Genomic DNA, 22,263 nt, shown 5'->3' with positions numbered 1-22,263 from the left:
ACTTTAGATAGACAAGGAAAGAATTACATGAACTGATGCTGAGTGAAGGGAGCAGAACCAAGAGAACATTATACACATTAACAACAACATTGTAAGTTGATCAACTATGATGGATGCAGCTCCTCTAAGTGGCTCAGAGGTCAAGAACTACCCTGGAGACCTGCTATGGACAATGCTATCCACATCCAGAGGGAAAAAACACCATGGAATCTGAATGCATACTATGTTTACTTTTTAAATTTTCTCTTATGTTTTTCCTTCCTGTCTCTTGGTTTTCTTCCTTTCTCCTTAGTTCTAATTTCTTATGCAAAAATGACTAATATTAAAATGTTAATCACAAATGTAAATGCACAACTTTTATCAGACTGTTTGCCACCATGGGGAGGGGAGAGGGAAGGGAGGGTGGTAGAAAAATGTGTAACTTATAAATTTGCAAAAGGATGAATGTTGAAAAACTATCATAGCATGTAATTGGAAAAATAAAATTTTAATTAAAAAGGTCTTTCTTGATATTCCTAGCTAGAATGGATTTCTTTTGTAACTGATCCCATAGAATTTACCCTCCTTTTGTTTTAAATTTATTTAAATTTATTTATTTAAATTATTTTAAATCACGATTTGTCTGTATACATATCTTCTCTCCATTTACTAAAATAATAAAAAAAAATCTTTGAAGGCAGGGGTCATGTTCAGTTATTTGTATTTGGATCTCATCTAGTATCTGGTATAACACATTATACAGGCATTTAAATCAATTCAATTCATTCACATTTATTAAGGATGACCCATGTATACCATGGGATTGGGGATACAAAGTCAAAAGAGAGTCCCTGTCCCTCAAGGAGCTTACTTACACTCTAATAGGAGAGAAAACATGCAAATAAAAAAAACTATATGTATATATATATATATATATATATATATATATACATATATATATATATATATATATAAAGAAAGAAAAGGGGGGGGGAAATAAAAGAGAATGAACTGGAATTAAGAGGAATTAAGGAAATTTTCTGTTGAAGTAAAATTTTATTTGGAACTTCAAGGAAGCCAGGGAGGTCTTAATAAATGTTTATGGAATGATTAATTGAATGTATGGATGGATGAATGAATAAATGAATGAAAATGTTTGATCCATATGGTAATTTGTTAAGTAAAGATGCTTTTCATTAAAAACAATTATTTTCACTTGGTTTCAAATTCTTTCTCTTCCAGGTACTTCCTAAGTCTTTAAATGGAGGCTACAAGATGACTTTGTCTGGTATATTACAGAAAAAACAGCTATTAAATATGGATTGGACTAGATGATCTTTGAGGTCCTGAGAAACTCAGTTCTGAGTTTCTGTGATTTTTTTTGATCCTTTCTATGTAAATTTAACAGGGGATTTACATTCCTTTAGCCTCAGTTTCTGTATTTGTAAGATGATGGGGGGTTAGAAAAGGTTCCTTCTAGCTCTCCATCCTATGATCCTCCTTATTTTTAGACAATGTATCCTCAAAAATGGTCAGGAATTCTCTTCCTCCACTCTGGCCTTTTGCACTTGAGTTCATTTAAGGGATTTAATTTTCTCTTAAGTTTTAAATAGAAAAATAAAAAAATTAAATTAAAAAAGAAAGGAACTAAGATGGTATCATATAAATTCTGTATTCCTCAGGGGATTGGTCATCTTTCCTGGTTTCCATTCCTGTAGGCTCTGTATGCAATTCATGCAGATCCTGCCAATTAAATGGTGCTCAGGTTGAAGAATAAGCCTGGAGCTACAAAGGAGGAAGCACATTTGAAGCCAGGCTTGTCAAGGGAGCCAATGGGGCCTTAGGAAAGATACTGAAAATGCCTAATGAGAAATCCAAAACTTTTCAGAACTTCCTTAACAAATGTTGATGAGGCAATCCTGGAGATAGGCCTGGATTTAATAAATCTTTTAATATTTCCACAGCTGTGTCTGCTTCCACAGGATTGGTGGACCATTTTCTTAAATAAGGCATGGTGCTGGTCTGACATTAGTTTAACAAGGTAATTATCAAGTGAAAAATAGCTGCTGCACTGCTGTGAACCTGAATAATAACTCTTGTAATTACTGATTTTTGGCCCATCTTTTAAAAAATAGAGTTTTAAGTACTAAAGCTTTTATATGAAATATATTCGAGCACGGTTCTAATAGTGTAGAGAATTATTAAGGCTATAATTAGTGGTTTACTTATATAATCAGTGAAATGCTGTTTATCCTTTCTATTCTGTTCACTTTGAAGGAAAGTAAATATGCATGAGAATTTTCAAGTTTTATTATGCTAGTAACCTTGAAAAAAGTTGATCATTATTAATTTTTTAATCATGCAAGTTAGTTTTATCATGCTACTTTAGTGAATACTTTGGTAGCAAACTGCATCTACACATTTGACTTTAATGAATCATATAGCAAGACTTCAAATCACTTGTATAGTATGCCTTTTGAACAAAGATAAGCACTTCTCTCAGGGAGCATTATATAACTACAATTCTGAGGTTCTTTTCAAGCTGAAGTTTGTACAGATAATTGAAAGATGCATACATATATCACATATTAATCCTTTGTCTATGAGACTTTGATTGTTATTTTTCCCTAGCTACACATTTAAAGCTAAGATTCCCCAATTGTCCATAGGCCCACAAAGCAGGAAAAGTGTCAACATCATATCCTTTTTGTTTTAACTTGATCGTGAAAGCATTCTTTTTTTCATTATTCTCAGTGCAACTAACCTATGCTGATACCACAAAGATGAGTGTTCCTAATGAAAACAATGACAAATCATCAAATTGTGAATCAGATTTTTCAAAGGAAGAGATAAATAAAATGTAAATGCTCTTGAAAGTTCAGTAAAAATAATTTAATCATCTTTTTTTATCATTGGGAAATACCAAGATCATCTTTCAAGGCTTAAAGAGATCTTCAGTTCAAACTTCCTTGGCTCTTGTTCCTCCCCCCCTCCCTCTTTCTCTTCTAGAAAGTATAATTTTCAAAGTATACTTTGTATGAATTGTTTTCTCCTTCAAATCCTATTGACTTGTCAGAAAGTCCAAGTTGCATACTTCATGAGGGTAATTCCTATCAATGAGTATTTGAAAATGTGCTACCATTTGGGTGAGGGCCAACTTCATGAAAAATAAACAAACATAAAACACACAATAATAGAGCGAAGGTGATTCTGCCAGAATGAATAATAAAAGCTTAATACATCGAGGTACAGAATTCAGTAAGTGCTTGAATTCCAATACCCCACTATGACTGTCTTGATTAAACAATAAATTATGAAACATATGTACCCGATAGGTAATTCTGGTATGTTGCCTCCATATACTTAATAAAATACAGCTTTACACATTTTTAATGTAGCTGTAGAAGGATGCTAATTTAACATTCCTTCAAACAAACACTTTATTTTTCCATATCTTGGTAAACAAAGTTTTTCACATAAGGAAAATACTATGAAAGTAAAGAATAAGATAGATGCACTTTAACTTGAAAATCAAATACCAAAGATAAATTCTTACAAAGAACTAGAACTAAACTGAAAAGTGAACACCGACCCACTAAAAAGTAAGTCAAAACTTATCTAGAACCTAGTTACATAAAATAAAAAAAAATCTGTCATAAGGAGCTTTATACCAAGATTCTTATAACAAATAATACTTTTTTTTTGTAGAAAAAAAATGGAGTTTCAAGGAGATCCTGAATGGAGTGAAAAGGGTTTGTCTACTATTAAAAAAAACAACTGGTAGACACTGGTCAAGAAAGAACTTCAGGGTGCAGTGTATAGAGCACTGGGTCTGGAGTCAGGAGGACCTGAATTCAAATCTGACCTCAGAACAATCAATAATTACTCAGCTGTGTACTTGGGCAAGTCACTTAACCCCATTGCCTTGCAAAAACCAGAAAAAAAGAGCTACAAGGTCAATTTGATGTTTGATTGGGATAATGGCTAAAAAATTAGTCTGAATTAGTCATTAACACATTTTCAGTATTATTCATTCACTTGTTCTGCAAACATTGATCAATGTTTCTAAGAATGTACTATTTATTCTTGGTTCAAGACCAGAAACAAAGATAAGTATGACAAGCCCACCCAGTGCCAAACCAATTAGTACTATCAGTCAGCTAATCTAACTACCCCAATGGTCCAATTAGATTGACCACACATACACCAGCCAAATCACTTCTCTGGTGACCATCTGTAATTATGGGAAATGTTAGCTCTGAAGGTAACTCTTAAGGTATCTTTCAGTTTCAAATCTATGACCTTGTAGCCTGTAATACAGATTTCAGCTTCAGTTTCAGGTGGACCTCAATCATAGAAGAAATGTATATTAGAGTAGATAAATTATGTACAGGAGAGAAAGAGAATAAATGCTTTACAAATTTATTCTCACTTGATGCTCATAAGAGTTTGGGAATTAGGTGTTCATTTTATAAGAGAAGAATTGAAGCAGACAGAGGTCAAATATCTAAGATCATATATGAATGCAAGTTTTCTTGATTAAAGTCTCAGTTCTCTATCTACTGCACCACCCAACTGACTTCTAGAAGAAGAAAAATGAACTCCAAATAAAAAAATGAAGATGCTTGTGTATTTATTGTAGTTGGTGTTTCCAGACATGGGTTATCAAATGACTTGATTATATACTGAATGTTTGTGCTGAAGTAGCAAAAGAATGGAATCAATATCTGAGTGGTGATAGTTAAAAAGCTGAGAAAATGACATTGGTGTCCATGACACAGTAGGGAGAGATTGAGAAGAAAGGCTTCCGACGTCTTCTCTGATGCTTACTGGCTGAAGTCTGTAAGTGGGGATGCCCAAGTGTGCTTACAGGACATTGCATAAAAGAAATAACAATCCTACTCCCTAACACAAATTTCAGTTGTTAGATCTTTTGTAATAGTCACTAATTGGTCTCCCTGCTTCAAGTTTCTACCTCAATTCAATATTCATTCAGTCTCTAAAGTAATTTTCCTGAAGTGCAGGTCTGACCACATTACTCCTATGAAGGATGACATTAAAATTCTCGCTAATGCCTCCAGGGTCCTATATAAACTTCTCTGCTTGATTTTTCAGTTTGCCTTCATCTTGCACACATAACAATTCATTTCCCATCTCTCTGTCTTTGCACCAGTCTTGAAATAAACTCCCTTGTTTCCTACACTTCCTAGAATTTCATATTCTTCAAAACTCAAGTCAAGCATGAAGCCTTTCCTAATTCTGTTGGCTGCCAGTGCCCACCACAAAAAATGACCTTGAATTTTTTAAAATACATGTTGTATACATATATGTATGTATACATATATGTGTGTATGTAAATATATCGATTTATATATATGTTCTCTCCTGCATGCAATACAAGTTCTCTGAAAACAAGGACTATTAGAATAAAACAAAAAAGAAAACAGGGACTATTTCATATTTGTCTAGCTCTTAGCACATAGTAGGCTGAATAGATGGTTTGTGGATTGGGTTAATGTAGGTCAAGTTGCTCACATTACAGTATAGAAAATTAAAAAAAAATATATTGGCAACATCTGAATAGATCTCTCTAATTCGTTTTTTTCCCAGATTCTCAAGTGACAAGTTCTTTATGTCTTAAGAGAAAGAGGAAAATTCACAAAAGAAATCATCTTTTTTTACAATGTTATGGAAATGCTTGTTTTATTCCATAATTTAAAAATTAGATGAAAAAAAGAAATAAAAGAGTAGTGCCGTGCTTATTAGAAGTGGGAAAAGAATATCTGTTCAATTCATCATATGAGCAATTTATAACTATTATCAAAGTGAAACTGAAAATGAGGAAGAAATCTGATGTACTTATCCTTTTTTTCCCCACTTAGAATACTGTCAATTTATTTATCAGTCTGCTACTTTCAGTTTGGCCCTTAATATCACAGCTAGGTGTACTAGACCTGGAGTTGGGAAGACCTAAGTTCAAATTTAGTCTTGGAACTTTACTAGTTATGTGACCCTGGGTGAGTCATTTAACCCTGTTTGTCTCAGTTTCTTCATCTGTAAAATGAACTGAAGAAGGAAATGGCAAACCACTCCAGAATCTCTGCCAAAAAAAAACCCCTCCACAAATGGTGTCACAAACAATCAGATACACCTGAAACAAATCACATGAATATTCTCTTTTAGTGTGATTGGACTCCTAATCCTGATCAAACCCAAGAATGTTTTCACTCAAATGTTTGGACTCCCAGTTCTGCTCTCTTTCCTATGGTTTCAGACTAAAGTTTAGACTTACTATTCTCAGTGATACAATGATGAGAATAGTTGAATAGCATCACTCACAGAATCACTGAAATGAAGTTCTTAAAGTAGGCTCTAAGTCATTCTAGATCTTGGTTACTAAGGATTTTTCAGGGAGAGAATTGCCACAACTTCACATTTAAAGCAATTTCAGTATTTAACTTTAGACCCTATTATTACTTTAATGAACCTTATTTTTTAATGTCTATTTCTACTAAATACTACTTCAGACACTTATTATCTATGAAAACCATTAGTTTTTATTTTCCTCGTCTATTCATTTGGGATAATAATTACACACATGTCACAGGGTTATTGTCAGGCTCAATAAGATAATGCCTACAAATCTTACATACATATGAATTATTATTATTGTTATTATTATTACAGTTTATCAATTTCAGAAAAGATGAGTATAGTTCCAATCCTTCATAAAATAGTTATCAAAATTAGAATGAAGTCAAACCTTAATAATTTTCATCTATATGATGAGTGAAGTGAGCAGAACCAAGAGAACATTGTACATATTAAAAACAACATTGTGAGATGATCAGCTATGATGGATGCAGCTTCTCTCAATTTAAAGATCAAGGACAATCCTCCTAAAAGACCTGCTACCAACAATGCCATCCTCATCCAGAGGAAAAAAAATGATGGAGTTTGAGTGCAGAGCAAAGCACACTAGGTTCACTTATTTAAAACTTCTTTTATGTTTGTCCTTCTTTCTTATTTTTTTTCTTTCCCCTTAGTTCTAATTCCTCTTTCACAACATGACTAATATGGGAATATGCTAAACATAATTATACATGGACAACTTAGCCAGATTGATCACTGATATGGGGAGGGGGAAGGGAAGGGACAGAAAAATGTGGAATTCAAAAATTTGAAAATGGAGAAATGTTGAAAACTACCTTTGCATATAATTGGAAAATTAAAATTAATTCCAATTCTTTTCCCCCTATGAAATAAAAGAGTACATTTCTAGTGCAACTATTTTTGGTGGCAGTTATTTCATTTTAATATGTTTTCTTGAATGTGAAGATTTTGTGTTTTTTATTCTAAGTAAGATCTCTTCTCTCTTTGGCATTCAAAGTTCTAAGGTCTATTCCAGTTCTGATATGCTGTGTTCTAAGAAAGGTCCCTTCCATCTCTAAGAAGCCTTGTTCTATGTTCTAGGACCTCTTCCATCCTTAATATTCTGTGATTATTACTCTCTTTCTTATGAAATTAGAAGATTATGAAATTCAAACTTTCAACTGTAGCCTCAATCTGCTAAGGGAAATGATCTTGACTACCAAATTCAAAGTTAAAGCATGGAGGGTATTTCCTGGATGACTTAATTGCTCAGGGATATTTAATTTGCATTCCAGAAACAGAATGGCTTCACTAACATATGCTAGATGAATTGGGTCCCAACATTTATAACACAGGCTAATACTATGCAGAGACATATTTTAGTGGTGAACAGTTACCAATCTTATCAGGAAGGGAATTATTCAGTAACTCCCCCACCCCACAAATACTGGGTTCTGACTTCAGAAAATATCAGCTGAGCCTGAAAAATAAGGAAAAAAAAGTAATAGGGTTGCTTTTTAAATTCCTATCTCCAATAAAAAGGGTCAGAAAAGAAATTTAGCAAAGCTTTTAGCTAACCTGTTACGTATCCTACAGACCTAAAATACCAAGCATGATAGCTTACAAATGATGAATTAAAAGGGTCTTGATAAAAACAAAGCATGATATGGGGATACTTTGCTAGCATGTTCCCTTGCATATAGGACTTTCAAGAAGGCTTGCATTCTTGCAATAGAAGATGGGTGTATCAAAATGGGTATTAAGGCACATTTTATTTATTACTAAACAGCACTTTTTCCTGTGTCTTTTAAACATCATGTGATGCAAGATGAAAAAATAGAAAGGAAAAGGAGAAAAAATGCTTTCAGAATCCTTCTACAGCAAGCACAATAACAACCCAGCTGTGTGAAGAGAGCCAATAAAAGGTTAGGGAAAAATAGTAACCAGAGATACGGAGGCTTCTGTGGCTTGTGCAATATTTCTACCTTAGGGGAATAGGTCCGTATACACAATACATAAAAACATGTATTAGGAAGCAAAACTGAAGAATTTAGTAAGCCTTGCAAGCACCGTGAGAGCTAATTGGGGGATAGGGGAAAAGAAAACATAAAAAGGGAAAAATAAAATGTTTAAGTGGATCCCTAAGAGATACTGGCTTGCTATTCTTCAAAATATCTAATGACGCTTGATAATTGGGATATAGGAAAAGAACGGAAGCAAGAGAGATATCAGCTTCCCCCAAACTACTATATGCTTATTGCATTTTTGGCAGATGAAATTTTCTTCTTAGAAATACAGAAAAATGATAGAGGGTTCTTTAGTTAGTATGAATATAAGGGAACTGGGGGTATTGTCATTGAAATTCCTGGACAATGTTTTTAGAAAAGTGCAAGAAATAGCAAGCTCCCCCCCCACACACACACACATACACCAGACATAAGTCTGGGGAGTCATCAATTACAAATTAGATTCATTACTCACAAAAGCAAAGAGAAGACTTTCCTCAATTTAACTAGTTTCAAACAAGTGGCTGACTTCATGATGCATAATGGATAAACAGAGCATCACCACAGGTTTCAAAAGTAGCTGCAGCTTGTCAGTCACTTAAAACAAAAGGCAGTAGAGGAAAGAGATAGGCATTTTTTTAATGTTACTTTTTAAGTTATAGAATGCTTTTTTATCCTGCAAGGAATTTAATCACCTATTCCTCTGAATAACAGACTCTCTCTCTCTTTCTCTCTCTCTCTCTCTCTCTTTCTCTCTCTCCTCTCTCTCTCTCTCTCTCTCTCTCTCTCTCTCTCTCTCTCTCAACTCTCCAATGGCCTTCCCATTTCCCCCCTGATGGATATCAGGGACATTTTGAAGGAAACTGAAGGGAACAAGCATTAATAGTCTCTTACTGAAGGCTAGTCATTGTACTTAAATACTTTACAAGGATTCTCTCATTTGATAGATATTGCTATTTAGAATTTCCATGGTGGGATTCTAGGAGGGATAAAATAGCATGTGCAAAGTCCAGTGAATCTATCCTAACTTCTACTCAGAGAGGTGCGTAGACTCAATTATTAGGACTGTGTCATAGGCTGCTTTCTCATTCCCTACCATCCTTTGCTGAGTAGCAGATATATATAACAAACTCTTAATATCTGTCAAACAAATATCTTCTAAAATACACAGGAACTCGGACTAGCATTTGAAATATCTTCCAACTTCATCCTGGGCTGGACCATGGGTGACCTTTCTACACACATTACTCACTAGCAATACTACAAAACTGGAATGAATAAGGATCCAAACATTTCATTTGTATAAAAGAATAGTACCGTGCAAAAAAAAAAAAAAATGAGCTCTGGTCTCTGACAGGCAATGTTCCCCAAGGGAGCAACAAGTTGTTTTTAGCTTAAATAGTAATTTTCAGGAAGGGCAATGATTAAGGAATATAGGCTATATATTTAAGATGCTTGTGTTCTAAAGATAAGGATAAGATTATTACAAATAATAAAACGAACAATAACTTTATGAATAATAAAAATAACACCAAATGACAACTGACATTTGTGTAGCATTTTAAGGTTTACTAAGTTTTTTATGCACATTGTCTCTATGAAGAATTCTCTACTCTTCTGAAATAATGAAAATCACCTACTGAATCAATATTTGGAAGAAGGCTTGCAATTAACCATCTGCCTGAACATTATAGGTTTTGTCATGTCCTTAGCTATTCTGCCTCAATTTCCTTGGTATAAATTGGAGGTGGGAGGTAGATAAATATTTGAAAAATAAAAGGTTAAAAAGATTAAAAATGAAATGAACACATTGCAATTTTTGACTTTTTCCATGTATCGATCAGTTGTGATGATCCCATCACCCCCTTTAAAAATATTATTTATTATATGGGATGGTACTCTAGGAGGTGGAGGGGAAGTAACTGGGAGTAACTATGTTGATACAAGAAACAAGACTACATTAAAAACTTATTTGGAAAAACTCCCCTCTGCCCCAAAATATAAAGTAAGCTATAAATGAGAATAATTTTTACTTAATTCACAGGAAATGTGAATAAATGAGCCCATTTTTGCCTTTGTTCAGCAAACTGAGATTGAAAGAACACTTACCTAGCATCAAGAGACATCGATGAGGTAGATCTCTGTTCCTGCCATTTAGTAGCTGTGTAACTTTTTATAACTGGATTCATCTTATTGAACCAGAATTTCTTCCTCTCTAAAATTATGGGGTTGCAATAAATCATCTCTAATTTCTCTCTGGTACTTGAATTATATGATTCTGCCTGCCCGGGTATATCTGGAAACAGGCCTAAGCTAGGTACTATCCTTTATTTTTTTAAGTTATTTCCCCAAAATAGACTATGCCTGATTCAAAAGGATGAAAGCTTCGCCTAGATAAGGGGGTAACTCTGGCAACTGGGGATATAATTCCAATACAATTCAAGAGACAGAACATATGACAAAAAAAAGAGAACCAGACTTTAGAGTCAGAGACCCTAGACTACAATCTTGACATTACCACCTATTATCATTGTAACTTTGGTCAACAAACTATCAAAGAATAAAAAGCAAAAAAGCAAGAAACATTAAGTATGTGCAAGTAATACAAAAAGTTTGAGAGAACTTACTCTGAAGTGATCTTATTCACATTCTAATAGATGGAGATAAAGGTTAAAGAGGGTTAAAGTCACTGTGTTTTTGAAGGAACTTCAGTTTCCTTTTCTCCATCATTAGGAGATAAGACTGGATGATTTCTGAAGGGCATTCCAGACTGGGGCGGGGGGGGGGGGGGGGGGGGGGGGTATAGTCAGGACAGTTACTTAAGAGAATTATCCAGGTGAGTCACATGGTGGATGAAGTTGGAATGATTAGCTTTTGAGGGACAAAGGGCTGAATTTGTATGTGTGTGCACATGCACATTGTATGTGTGTGTGAAGAGACACTTTTTTTTCCCTTTCTCCCCTACTTCCTCATCCTACTGGGTGCAAATTGCAATGGAATTATAAGGAGAAGAACTATTTTGATTAGGGACAAAGGGAAATTGAAAATCAATTATATGTTAGCTGCCTGAAAGAAAGCAGCAATATTCCTTCAAGACAGAATCATTATCTCAATCATTGTGCCAGTGTGATTTTGTTTTTTAAAGAACAAATCATCCGAAAATACAGAGAATTATTCAGAATGTTAACTCAGCAAATTAATGAGACCACAATGGACATTTCTCTAAGAGTCTAAGGGTACATGGATCAATTTATCTTAGTGTCTGATAAACCCACAATTGTCCGGAGGTTCCTCATTATACAAAAATGATTTTGGTAACCCAAGTGCTCAAAGTCACAGGTCAAACCTTTTCTGGTATAGCCTAACTAAGCCTCATCTGGAGTGTTCATCCCTGCCTAGCGGCAATATAATTTAGGTCATTTGTTGTAGTTAGAAATATAATAACACATCCTTAGTTTTCTTGCTACAATTCTTTTCTGTCACCAATACAAAGCTCTTGGCTAATTAGCTGGTAGACAGGCTTCCAGTTCATGGCCAGTGACAGGCAGCTGGCTCTCTTACTATTCCAGCAGTGGCACTGGATTTTGAATGGGTTAATGTTCTAGCTCTTAGCGTCTGCAGTGCTGCATAAACCCTGCACGTTCTTCTTACTGAGCATGCTTCATCTTTGCTGTCTCCACAGTCTGGGGCTGTCAATCAGCTGTCACTCCCCACCACATCAGCCCAGTGTGCGCATCACCAAGCTGTCAGCACAGCAGCTGATGAGGCTCAGCTATGGGCTGTCAATCATTCTTGTTTCTCTCCTCTGTTCTGGAAATATTTTGGCTCCGAGAAACAAAGAAACCTGGGCAACAATGGATGATAGTCTAGCATTGACTCTTTAACAAGGATATATGATCTTAAACAGTCAATGAACATGTTTTACCCCCAAAACTGAATGGGAGGGGAGGGAGGGAGAGAGAGAGAGAGAGAGAGAGAGAGAGAGAGAGAGAGAGAGAGAGAGGAGGGAGAGGAAGAGAACCTGTTTTATTATGATGCTTTCTGCTCTAATTCTCCTTTCTTAAGCAGACCCCAATGGATTCTCTAACAAAGCAGAGAAGCATAAACAAAGATGACTCAAAGTTAGCTGTGTGTACTCAGAAGAAATCTCAAAGGATGGACTTTTGCTTCGTTTGAAATTATTCATCATTGATCAGGCAGCCTATTTTTTTAGGGGAGAGTAATTTCTAGGTTTCCTTTATCTCCCTGATCTTCACCTACAACTGGGAATTGTGAGAGACCTTTGTTCATTCCAACCTCACCCACTATTGATAGCCTATAGGTTTCTAGAGATAAGAATATTTCTCCCTTAGTGAGCTTTAGCTAATGGCCATTCAGCATTCAGTGATCCAATAGGAAATGGTTCCAACTATTGTGCTCTGACCAGTGGGTATAGCCAGTGCTCTGACAGAACTGCAATCAAGATCCACTACAGACCACCTTCTTCTGACTTAATCACAGTCAGGATTTTTTTGAAATTCTGAACAGAAGTATAAACCAGAGATTTTTAACTTGGAGTCCATGGGCCATGAATAGATTTCAGGAATTTGGATGGGGAAAATATATCTGTATTTCTGCTATCTTTTAACTGAATCCTAGCATTTCCAACAGTTATTTAAAAAAATATATTATTCTGGGAAGAGGTCCTCAGCATTCAGATTCACCAAACTGCCAAAGGAGTCCAAAATACAAAAAAGAGTAAAATTATAGGACCTCACTGATAACACTGTGAAATGATGCAGCTTTTAATTAAGAACAGGGGCTAGGCTCATGATTTCATCAGTATAGGAAATTCCTGAGTGAGTCTACCAATATAGGTTGGCACCAGAGCAGCTAGGAGGTACAGTGTATAAAGCATTGATCTTAGAGTTAGGAGGATGGGAGTTCGAATCCAGTCTCAGATACTTGCCGCTTACTAGCTGTGTAACCTTGGGCAAGTCACTTAACCCTGATTGCTTTGTATCCAGGGTCATCTCCAGTCATCCTGATTCATATTTGGGCACTGGACCCAGATGGTTCTGGAGGACAAAGTGAGGCTGGGACTTAGTACAGCACCTCCACTCAAATCCAATTCATGTTCTTGCCAAGGCATCACCTCCTTGATCTTATGGTCTTCTTAGAGAACAAAAGACAAACATTAGGTTGGTACCTTATCTGTAATTTTAGCTTCTTAGAGAAATATGATGATGATGATGATGACAATGATGATGGCAATGAGGGTAACGATGATGATAGAAACACATAACATCCTACCCTACTTGATGATGAGGGAAGATAACTTAGACATTAACTAACTATGTAACCTTAGGCAAGTTCCTTTCCTTGCCTGATTTCTGGTTTTCTCATCTGGAAAATGGAAATAGTATCTACTTCATTGGGCTGTTAGTGATGATTAAAGGAGATATTAAATGAAAAGCATTTCATAAACTTTAAAATACTATATAAATGTGAATTGTTAAATTATGATTTTTAATTGTCCCTTTCATTGATATTTTATGTTGTTCAGGAGAGTTCCCATTTTGCCTCTGAAACAAATGAACTGGGTGACTACAGGGGAAGTCACTGAACCCCTCTGGGCCCTGAATAGCTTTCTAAGACCACAGTGAACAAAGACATTGGTGATCTGTATGAGCACAGAGAGAATATACATGGAATGTCCACTCTACTAATAAAATCATAGAACTGAACAAAAACAGACAAAAATAAAATCCCACAATTTAAAGTACATGATATGAGATTCATCTTTATGGTTCTGACGGCCACCAAGATTAATGTGCTGGAACGTGAACTTGCACAAAGGTCATCCAAAAAAATAAAAAGAACCCTCATTCACTAGTAGTTTTGCAATGCACTTGACTGTAATTTGATCTTTCCATCATGTTTATCAGCAGCATTACTGTGAATTACCAAATTATACTGGGCTGATCCTGCCCCATTCAGAGCAGAGAGAGCTCAGCCATTATCACTGCGTCTATGACAGACTGGGTGTTTTACCCTTTGACAAATTCTTTCATATGTAGTACTGTTTTCTGGAAGCACAACTCCCTCTGATCTAGCCGGACATTAATTGCTTTGGTGCTGATGTATCTCTGCCTTCCGGACTGATAACCCAACTAGCAAATCTGATGTCTGACAAGTTGACTCAACCTAATCAGGACAGATCAGCTGTTACCCAGGGGGCTCCAGGCTGTAATTTGGGGATCTTTACCGAGTTATCACTTGCTTGAGAAGCAAGAAGCCATAATTCTGTCAACACTAATCCAAAAATGCATGTTCAAAGTTGCTTTGTTTTTTTCCTACCCCAGAAAAAAGATAACACTTGTCAAATAAATACCTGAGATAATTGGTAAAATGGAATTAGAAACATGTGAGTGATACAGAGTCAATCAAGACAAAAAAAAAAGAAGTCTTTCTGATTCAGAGCATCAGACATAAAATATGAGCTGTCAAGGAGAATAGGCAGGGTCACCGAGAAGGGATGGATGGAAACAATACCAAGGCAGTTTTAACTTCTCATAACATTGCTCATGTCTTTATTTCTAATGGCTCTTCAAATATGGAAGTACCCAAACATCCTAAAGCTCTAAAGAGATTTCTCAAGGCAGGCTTGGAGCACTGTTTCCTCTTACAATGTCTTGATGGGAATTGAGCACATTGTCAGAAGTGGAGGCAATATTGGCAGGCTGTCAGCCCTGTTTGACTCTTTCCAAACCCCTGTGGGTTTTACTTCCAGGAGAGAGTTAGGGAAGCAAAAGGGACAATCTGAGAAAACAGAAATTTCTTTCTTACTGTATCGCTTTGGTCCATCTTCCAAGCAAAATGAAAGGGTTAATGTGGCATCATCTTCAAAAAACTCTGTCGCAAAGGCATCCCACCAAAGGTTGTCACTGTCCTGGAAAGAGAGTGATCATGGATTTAGCAGGGTATAACTGAAAAAGAAGAAAGAAAGGCTGAGGCTCCATGTATTTATTAACTAGCTGAGAGGTGTATATAGTTTTGAGGGTGAGATGGAGCATTTGGTGACTCTTTAAATTGTCTTAAATCAGGATTAAGTAATTATTCTGTAAGTTAGCTTATACAAATTAAAAGAAAATTAATTATTGATGTTGTATGAAGGAGCATCTAACATATTTGCAATAGACACAAAGTAAATTCTTAACTGACTTTTAACACAAATCATTTATATTTCATGCAGAAACCCATTTAATGTATTTTTCTCTCTTGGCTGTTTTGAAAATCCATTTCAGTGAGGGGGAAAATATAAAATGGCCCCTCGGCTGGTATTATTAATAAGTTATTTAATGACGGATAGACAGACATCTATGTGCTTATTCTTTCATTGAAATTCCGGATATTTCTGTCTGTGAGCACCTGTTCTCATATCTGAATATTTAGTCCTTTTCATTATAACCCCTCTCTACCTTCTAGTCCTTGAGACAGCTAGACCAGGTCTGGAGACAGAAAGACATGAATTCAAATTTGGCCTCAGACACTTATTAGCAATGTGACCTTAGTCAAGTCACTTAACCTTATTTGTTTCAGTTTCCTCATCTAATAAAATGAACTGGAGAAGAAAATAGCAAAGCATTCCAGTATCTTTGCCAAGAAAGTATCTTTGCAGTCAGAGAGTCTGATAAAAACTACTCAACAACAACAGAGTAGCAGGTGGTGAAGTGGATAAAGTGCTAGGCCTGGAGGCAGGAAGACCTGAATTCAAATCCCACCTCATCTGCTTAATTGCTAGGGAAACTTATACTAGCTACCACCTCTGTTTGCCTCAGTTCACTCAACTGTAAAATGGAGGTAATGATAGTGCCTATTTCCTAGAGGTGCTGTGAAGATCAAATAAGATAATATTTGTATAATATTCATTTTATTATTTGCTATTGTTTTTTATCCTTCATTCTCAAAGAAGACCATGGCATCAGGGAGGTAATGCCATGATATGCAGGTAAACTTAATTTGAGTGAGGCATATAACAGGTGCTATATAATTTTTTGTTGATGTTCTTAGTATTAATGTCTCATTTAATTATCCAGAAAACATGTTGAGTCCTGTCAATCAGAGCACTGCCTATGGACTATAACATGTCCTCATAGAGATATATGAGCTGTTCTAGGAGAGTGAGCCAGGAATGTTGTGAAGGAAACTCATGGCTTAAGGAATAATTTAGCACCACTCCTTCATCCCTTATTGCCTCAATTTCTTGAGTCCCATGTTGGACTCTTTCCCTGAGAGAGCTTCCTTTGGGAACATTTGTTGAGGGTAGGATCTTCCACAGATTTCAGTGCCATAGCAATTTATTTTAAAAGAATAATTATCTAAAGGAGGGCTGCTCCCTGGATAATATCCCCCATTTCTCAGGACTACTTGTGAGAACCATAGGCTTCCTTTTTTTCCTAATCAACTTGTTCTTTTGGCAGCATAAAGCTGCTTTCCCTGGCAATACTCGGGAATGAGTTGAACCCAGGAAAGAATAATAAAAAAGGTCTATCAAAGTTTTATGAATTCATGTTTTCCCTCAAAAACAGAACAAACTCAGACAAATGGAAACTTCTTTCTTATGGCATCTTCCCAATTAGCACAGTTATTTTCCTAAAGAAATATGATAAAAATAAAATCACCCTGGAAAAAAAAAATGATTGAATCTGTATACAAACTACCCCTTTCCTTCCTCTATCAGACGGAAAGCAGTCCCAGACATACAAACAACAAATAATGCATCCCCACAAACAGCTGCCCCACTCATAGGTTGTTCTGTCTTCTGCAAAGACGTCCTAGATATTATGATCTTCCTCCTTCTTTCCCTCTATCTCTCCATCCCTCTCCCTTCTCTTTCTCTTTCTATCTCTCTCCTTTTTCTCTTCCCTTCTTTCTTCTTCAATTACTATTTTCTCATTTTCTCTCTCTCTCTCTCTCTCTCTCTCTCTCTCTCTCTCTTTCTCCTGTTTTCTCTCTGCCTTCTTCCTTCCTTCCTTCCTTCCTTCCTTCCTTCCTTCCTTCCTTCCTTCCTTCCTCTCTTTCTTTCTTTCACCAAAATCTCTAAAGGAAGAAAAATAGGAGATATCACAAAGCAGGAGTTGCCTAAATAAACTGATTCCTACAGGAAGCTGGTCCACCTAGGCAGCTGCTACCCTGTTCAAAATTATCTTCCCCAAAGATTGCCTGGGTTTTGTATTTTAGTCTCATGTTTCTCTCAAGCTCCATTTCCACAGACTAACAGACAGCTGGTTATCTCTACCTGGATATACCACAAAGAACTCAAAGTCAACATGTTCAAATCAGAATTCATTGTCTTGCCCATAATTCTGTCTCTCTTTTTAACTCTCTCACAGACACATACACAAATACACACATACACATACATATTGGACAAAAAGGGCCTTATGGAGAAAATGTCATGTTTTCCAACACCTTTCACATAAGCCCCCCTTTCTTCATTCTACAACTCTTCTCTGGTTCAAACCCTCCTAACCTCCTGTTTATATTACTACAATGGTCTTCAAATTTATCTCTCCACTTGCAGTCTCTCTGCCTCTTGGATATAGTACAGGGCTTCCCATGTCACACCTTTGCTCAAGAAGTGTCTCAAAAATGAAATAGAAACTGCTCTGCTTGGGATTTAAATTTCTTAACAATCTGACTCCAGATTTTGTTATATTTTGCTCTCCTATCTATGGTCTGTGTTCAGTTCAATTAGGTTATCTCAGGTACCTCAGAGATGATATTCTCTCTCTTCCTCTATGCTTTGATCCGTGTCTAGGACATCTATCCTCACTATCACTTCACTGAATTTTTAGTTTTTATTACTACTCATCTCATGAACAATTTCCTACGAGAGATTTATCCTGATTCCCCTAATTGCTAGAATATCATCTGCTAAAAAAATATTTCAATAAATTTTATATATTTTGTATATAAATTATATAATCACATTTTCCTACTTCAATAGAATATAAGCTCCTTGTGTACAAAGGCTGCTTTTGTCTTTGTTTATACAATAACTAACACAATGTCTGAGACACAGCCAATTTAATAATGCTTGATTAAAATAAATAGCACTGGATTTATAGTTAGAAGAATTATGTTACCTGTTGTGTGATGTTGGGTAAGTCACAACATTTCAGAGTCTCTGTTCTGTCAAATGGGAATAATATTATCTGTAACTCAGAGAACTACATGAAGAACATTCTTTACAAATTATTAATTCTAAATAAATGTGGACTAGTATTATTAGAATAATAATTTATATGAGGAATTGCCAGTGTGGTTAAATCACAGATTGCATAGAAAGGAATAAAATAAAAAGACTACAAAGGGAGGAAGTGGGCAAAGTTGCTAATAGCATTAAATGCTAAATCGATGACTATATTTACTCAGAGAGATATTAGGAAGCTACTGGAATTCATTGAATAGGGACATAATATATTCATACCTACCTTTTGAGTTGGAGTGAGGAGAGAGATGAGACAAAGTGATCAATTAGAAGTCTATTGTAGTAATCAAAAGAAGAAGCCATGAAACCTATATTAGTCTGATGGTTATGCAAGTAGAGAGAGTGATATTCCTTATGAGGAGAAAAATAACAGTCCTGGGCAATATATTGACTTCTGTACATGTATCAAGGATGATTCTGAGGGACTAAGAGGATGGTGTATCCTCAATAGCAGGAAAGTTCAGAAAAGGGAAGGATTTGCAAAAATTAGCTGCCATGACCCAGCAAATTGACTCCATTCCTTCTACTGAAACCACTTCAATGGAAAAAGAAATTCTTTTCCCCTAGTACCAATGGGAACAATAGCATCAATAAAATCAGGGAAATCATGGTTCACTCAAGAAGTTCTGAAAAACAAAAACTCATTTGTTGATAGTATTCCAATTTTTTTACCTTTTTTTGGGTCCTGCTGCCATCATTTTAACTAGGTGTCTAGTTAATTTTTGTGATGGCAACTGTAGGATTGTTGAATGAAAAACAATTCAATAAACAGTATGGGCCTCTATTATGAGTAAAGTACTGTCAGGAGGGGGATAAGAAGCAAAAACAGATCAGTCTCTGGTGTCTTCAAGGAACTTATTATCACTGGAAGGATGCAACAATTGCACAAATGAATATAGTACAAAGAAAATTGAGAAGGAGAGAGTACTAGCAATGGTGGTGGAGATTCAGGGGAAGCCCCATTGAGGTGGTGATAACTGAGTTAAGTCCTGGAATTAGAAAAGGATTCTGAGAAGTGGAGGTGAAGAAAGAATGCATACTAGGAATGGGAAAGAGCATGAAATGTGTTGGAGAACTCAGGTCAAGGGAAAAATAAAGTCAATGAGGAAGAGAAAGGAGGTTTACGAAAGAAAACTGGAAAGGAAGGTTATGAAAGGCACAGAATGCCCTGCTTAATAGATTTTAAAATTGTTATCCTATAAATAAAAGTTCATCTTTTTAGAATTTCTTAAGGATTACACAGAACTTATCTTACTTATATAAGATAATTTATTCCTCACAAACTCTCAAACTTTTGAGTTAAGGTTTATTTTCTCCATTTAAAGAAGAGAAATTGGTCTGACCAGGGTTATATGGCTGGTATGTGTCTGGGGGGGCAGAATTTGAATTCAGGTCTTCCTGGATATGAGAACAGTTTCTATCCACTATTTCACATTGCCTCTCAATGGAAATTCATGGGCAAATTAGAATGCATTCTGAGATTATTGAGTTCAATCCTCTCATTTTACACGGGAGGAAATTGAGGTCCAGAGGGGAGAACTGAACTATTCAAAGACACATGTATAATAAGCAGAGTCAAAGTTTAAAACTAGGACTTCTAACTTCAGTCCTGTAGTGTACCAGGCAAACTCATTTATTTACAAATTTTTAGTCTAGAATTCAATTATGAGCATGACATTGGGCAGATTATCTGAACTATAAGGGCCTCAGTTATCTCATTTATATTTAGCATCCCTTATCCTTCTACTCTTCTCTCTTATCATGACTTGGTCAAGTTTAGGTACTGGGGGTAGGGTAGAGGTGGTATATGGTGTGTGTGTGTGTTCATACAGACACACACATACACACACACACACACACACACATATATATATAATACATGTTAGATATTTAATTTTTATTTTATACTATTCTTTATTTTATTATTGATATTGATTCTATGCAAAGAATAAAATATGGTATATATTTAAACATAGTCTTTTTTGTTTCCATGGGAATAACTCAGTGACGCAAAGGTCCCAGAGAACAAGTTCAGAAAAAAAGATGGTCTTTTGAATTCTGATTGTCTAAGCTCATACTAATTGCACCTGTTAGGTTTGCTTGACAGGGTAACCAGCCAGAAAGAGAGGTGGAGCTGAGGAATAGAAGACTAAACATTCTCTGAGAACTACAGAAATTTAGCACTCTTCTGGTGTTTCTGCTCAGTGGGGTACAATGCATTGCCAGGGTAATTAGAATTTAGTCCTTTCTGTTGGACAGGGTCAGGTTGGTGGCTAGCAATCCCAGTAGGTGGCTAAATACAAAATGAGAATGTTGCCCTGGATGATATCATTGAGGGCAGATTCTGTACCATAAATATTTCCATTCTTCTTCCCTCCCCCCATTAGAATGTGAACCCCTTGAAAGCAGGAACTTACTTTTTTGTTTCTTTGTTTGTGGGACAATGGGTTTAAGAGACCTTGCCCTAATGAGTATCAAGTGTCTGAGGTTGGATTTGAACTCAGGTTCTCTTGACTAAAGAGTTGGTGCTCTATCTACTGTACCTCCTAACTGTACTTCAGGGACTTACTTTTTTTAACTGGTATACCCACATATTAAGTGTTTTGCACTTAATAAATTATTCATTCATTTTGACAATAAAATGAGATAACTAGTCACATTTAATGCTCATAATAGTCAAGTAGGAACTGTTATTCTTAGTTTATAGCTTAGAAAACTGATATTCAGAGAAGTTATTTGTTCAAGGTCTCAGTAAGTGATGGGGCGGGGGGGGGCAGAATTTGAATCTAGGCTCTCTAGACTGTAGTCTTTCCATTATACCAAACTGTCTCTCTCCAGTCTAGTTATATGTGTGATGGGGCAATAATTCCTCCAAAGTACAGTATTTTCTTATTACACATCAGTTGCCTATAATTTCTTACAAATAAAAAAGAAACATTTCCAATTGGACTCAACAACTTCCTTTCTAGTCTTTTTCATACCCCACCCCCGCCATTTGGCTTTTCTTAACAATAAACCTGCACTTTGAACATCCCTTGTTTCCACTCATATATTTATTATTGTTCCCAGGATCAGTGAAGTTGTTTTGTGTGTCTCTAATCTGCATAATAAAGAGAGCTGAAATGAGAGAAAAAAGCTTCAATTGGACCAAGTAAACAATCTTTTGGCAGCAAATCAAACAGCCCAACATAGTAGGAGCTCAGTGTTTGAGTGTCTAGATACATGGGAGTTGCAGATGATCAAATACTCTGCTTTCTCCAACTTCAAGCCCATCTGCCTTGAGAACAGGAGATGGCAGTGCCTACACAAAGAGCATAACTACTCCTCTTAGACAAATTACCAGCAAGAGTCAGGGACCAGAGAAATCAAAATGAAACCAGAATTCTCTGGAGATACTGGAGAGCAATACCATCTAAGTTATTGTTCAGTCATTGGGAAGTGTCTGACTCTTAATGACTCTTTAATGACAATGACAGACCTAAGCACCTTAGACTCTTCTGCAGCAGTTTGGCCAAGCTCATACTTCAAGTCTGGGCTATTTTTCTCATTTTGTTGAACCTAATTGACACTTGATTTGAGAAATGATGGGATCATGAAATTCTCAATCCCTGCTGCCATTACTTAGGCAGGTACAGTCTGATAGAGTCACTG

The 22,263-nt window shown here is 36.0% G+C and overlaps 1 protein-coding gene across 7 annotated transcripts in view; it reads right to left on the bottom strand.

The window, feature by feature from the left end:
- Positions 1-22,263, bottom strand: part of LDB2 (LIM domain binding 2) — a 398,004-nt gene that overhangs the window by 254,715 nt on the left and 121,026 nt on the right. For all 7 annotated transcript variants that reach the window (XM_074229741.1, XM_074229739.1, XM_074229736.1 and 4 more), the window contains exon 2: positions 15,186-15,288. In XM_074229741.1, coding sequence (XP_074085842.1) covers positions 15,186-15,288 — 103 coding nt within the window. The remainder of the gene's footprint in view (positions 1-15,185; positions 15,289-22,263) is intronic.

Source organism: Macrotis lagotis, chromosome 3 (assembly GCF_037893015.1).
Source record: "Macrotis lagotis isolate mMagLag1 chromosome 3, bilby.v1.9.chrom.fasta, whole genome shotgun sequence".
Classification (NCBI taxonomy): Eukaryota; Metazoa; Chordata; class Mammalia; order Peramelemorphia; family Peramelidae; genus Macrotis; species Macrotis lagotis.
This window is presented reverse-complemented; position numbering and strand designations above follow the sequence as displayed.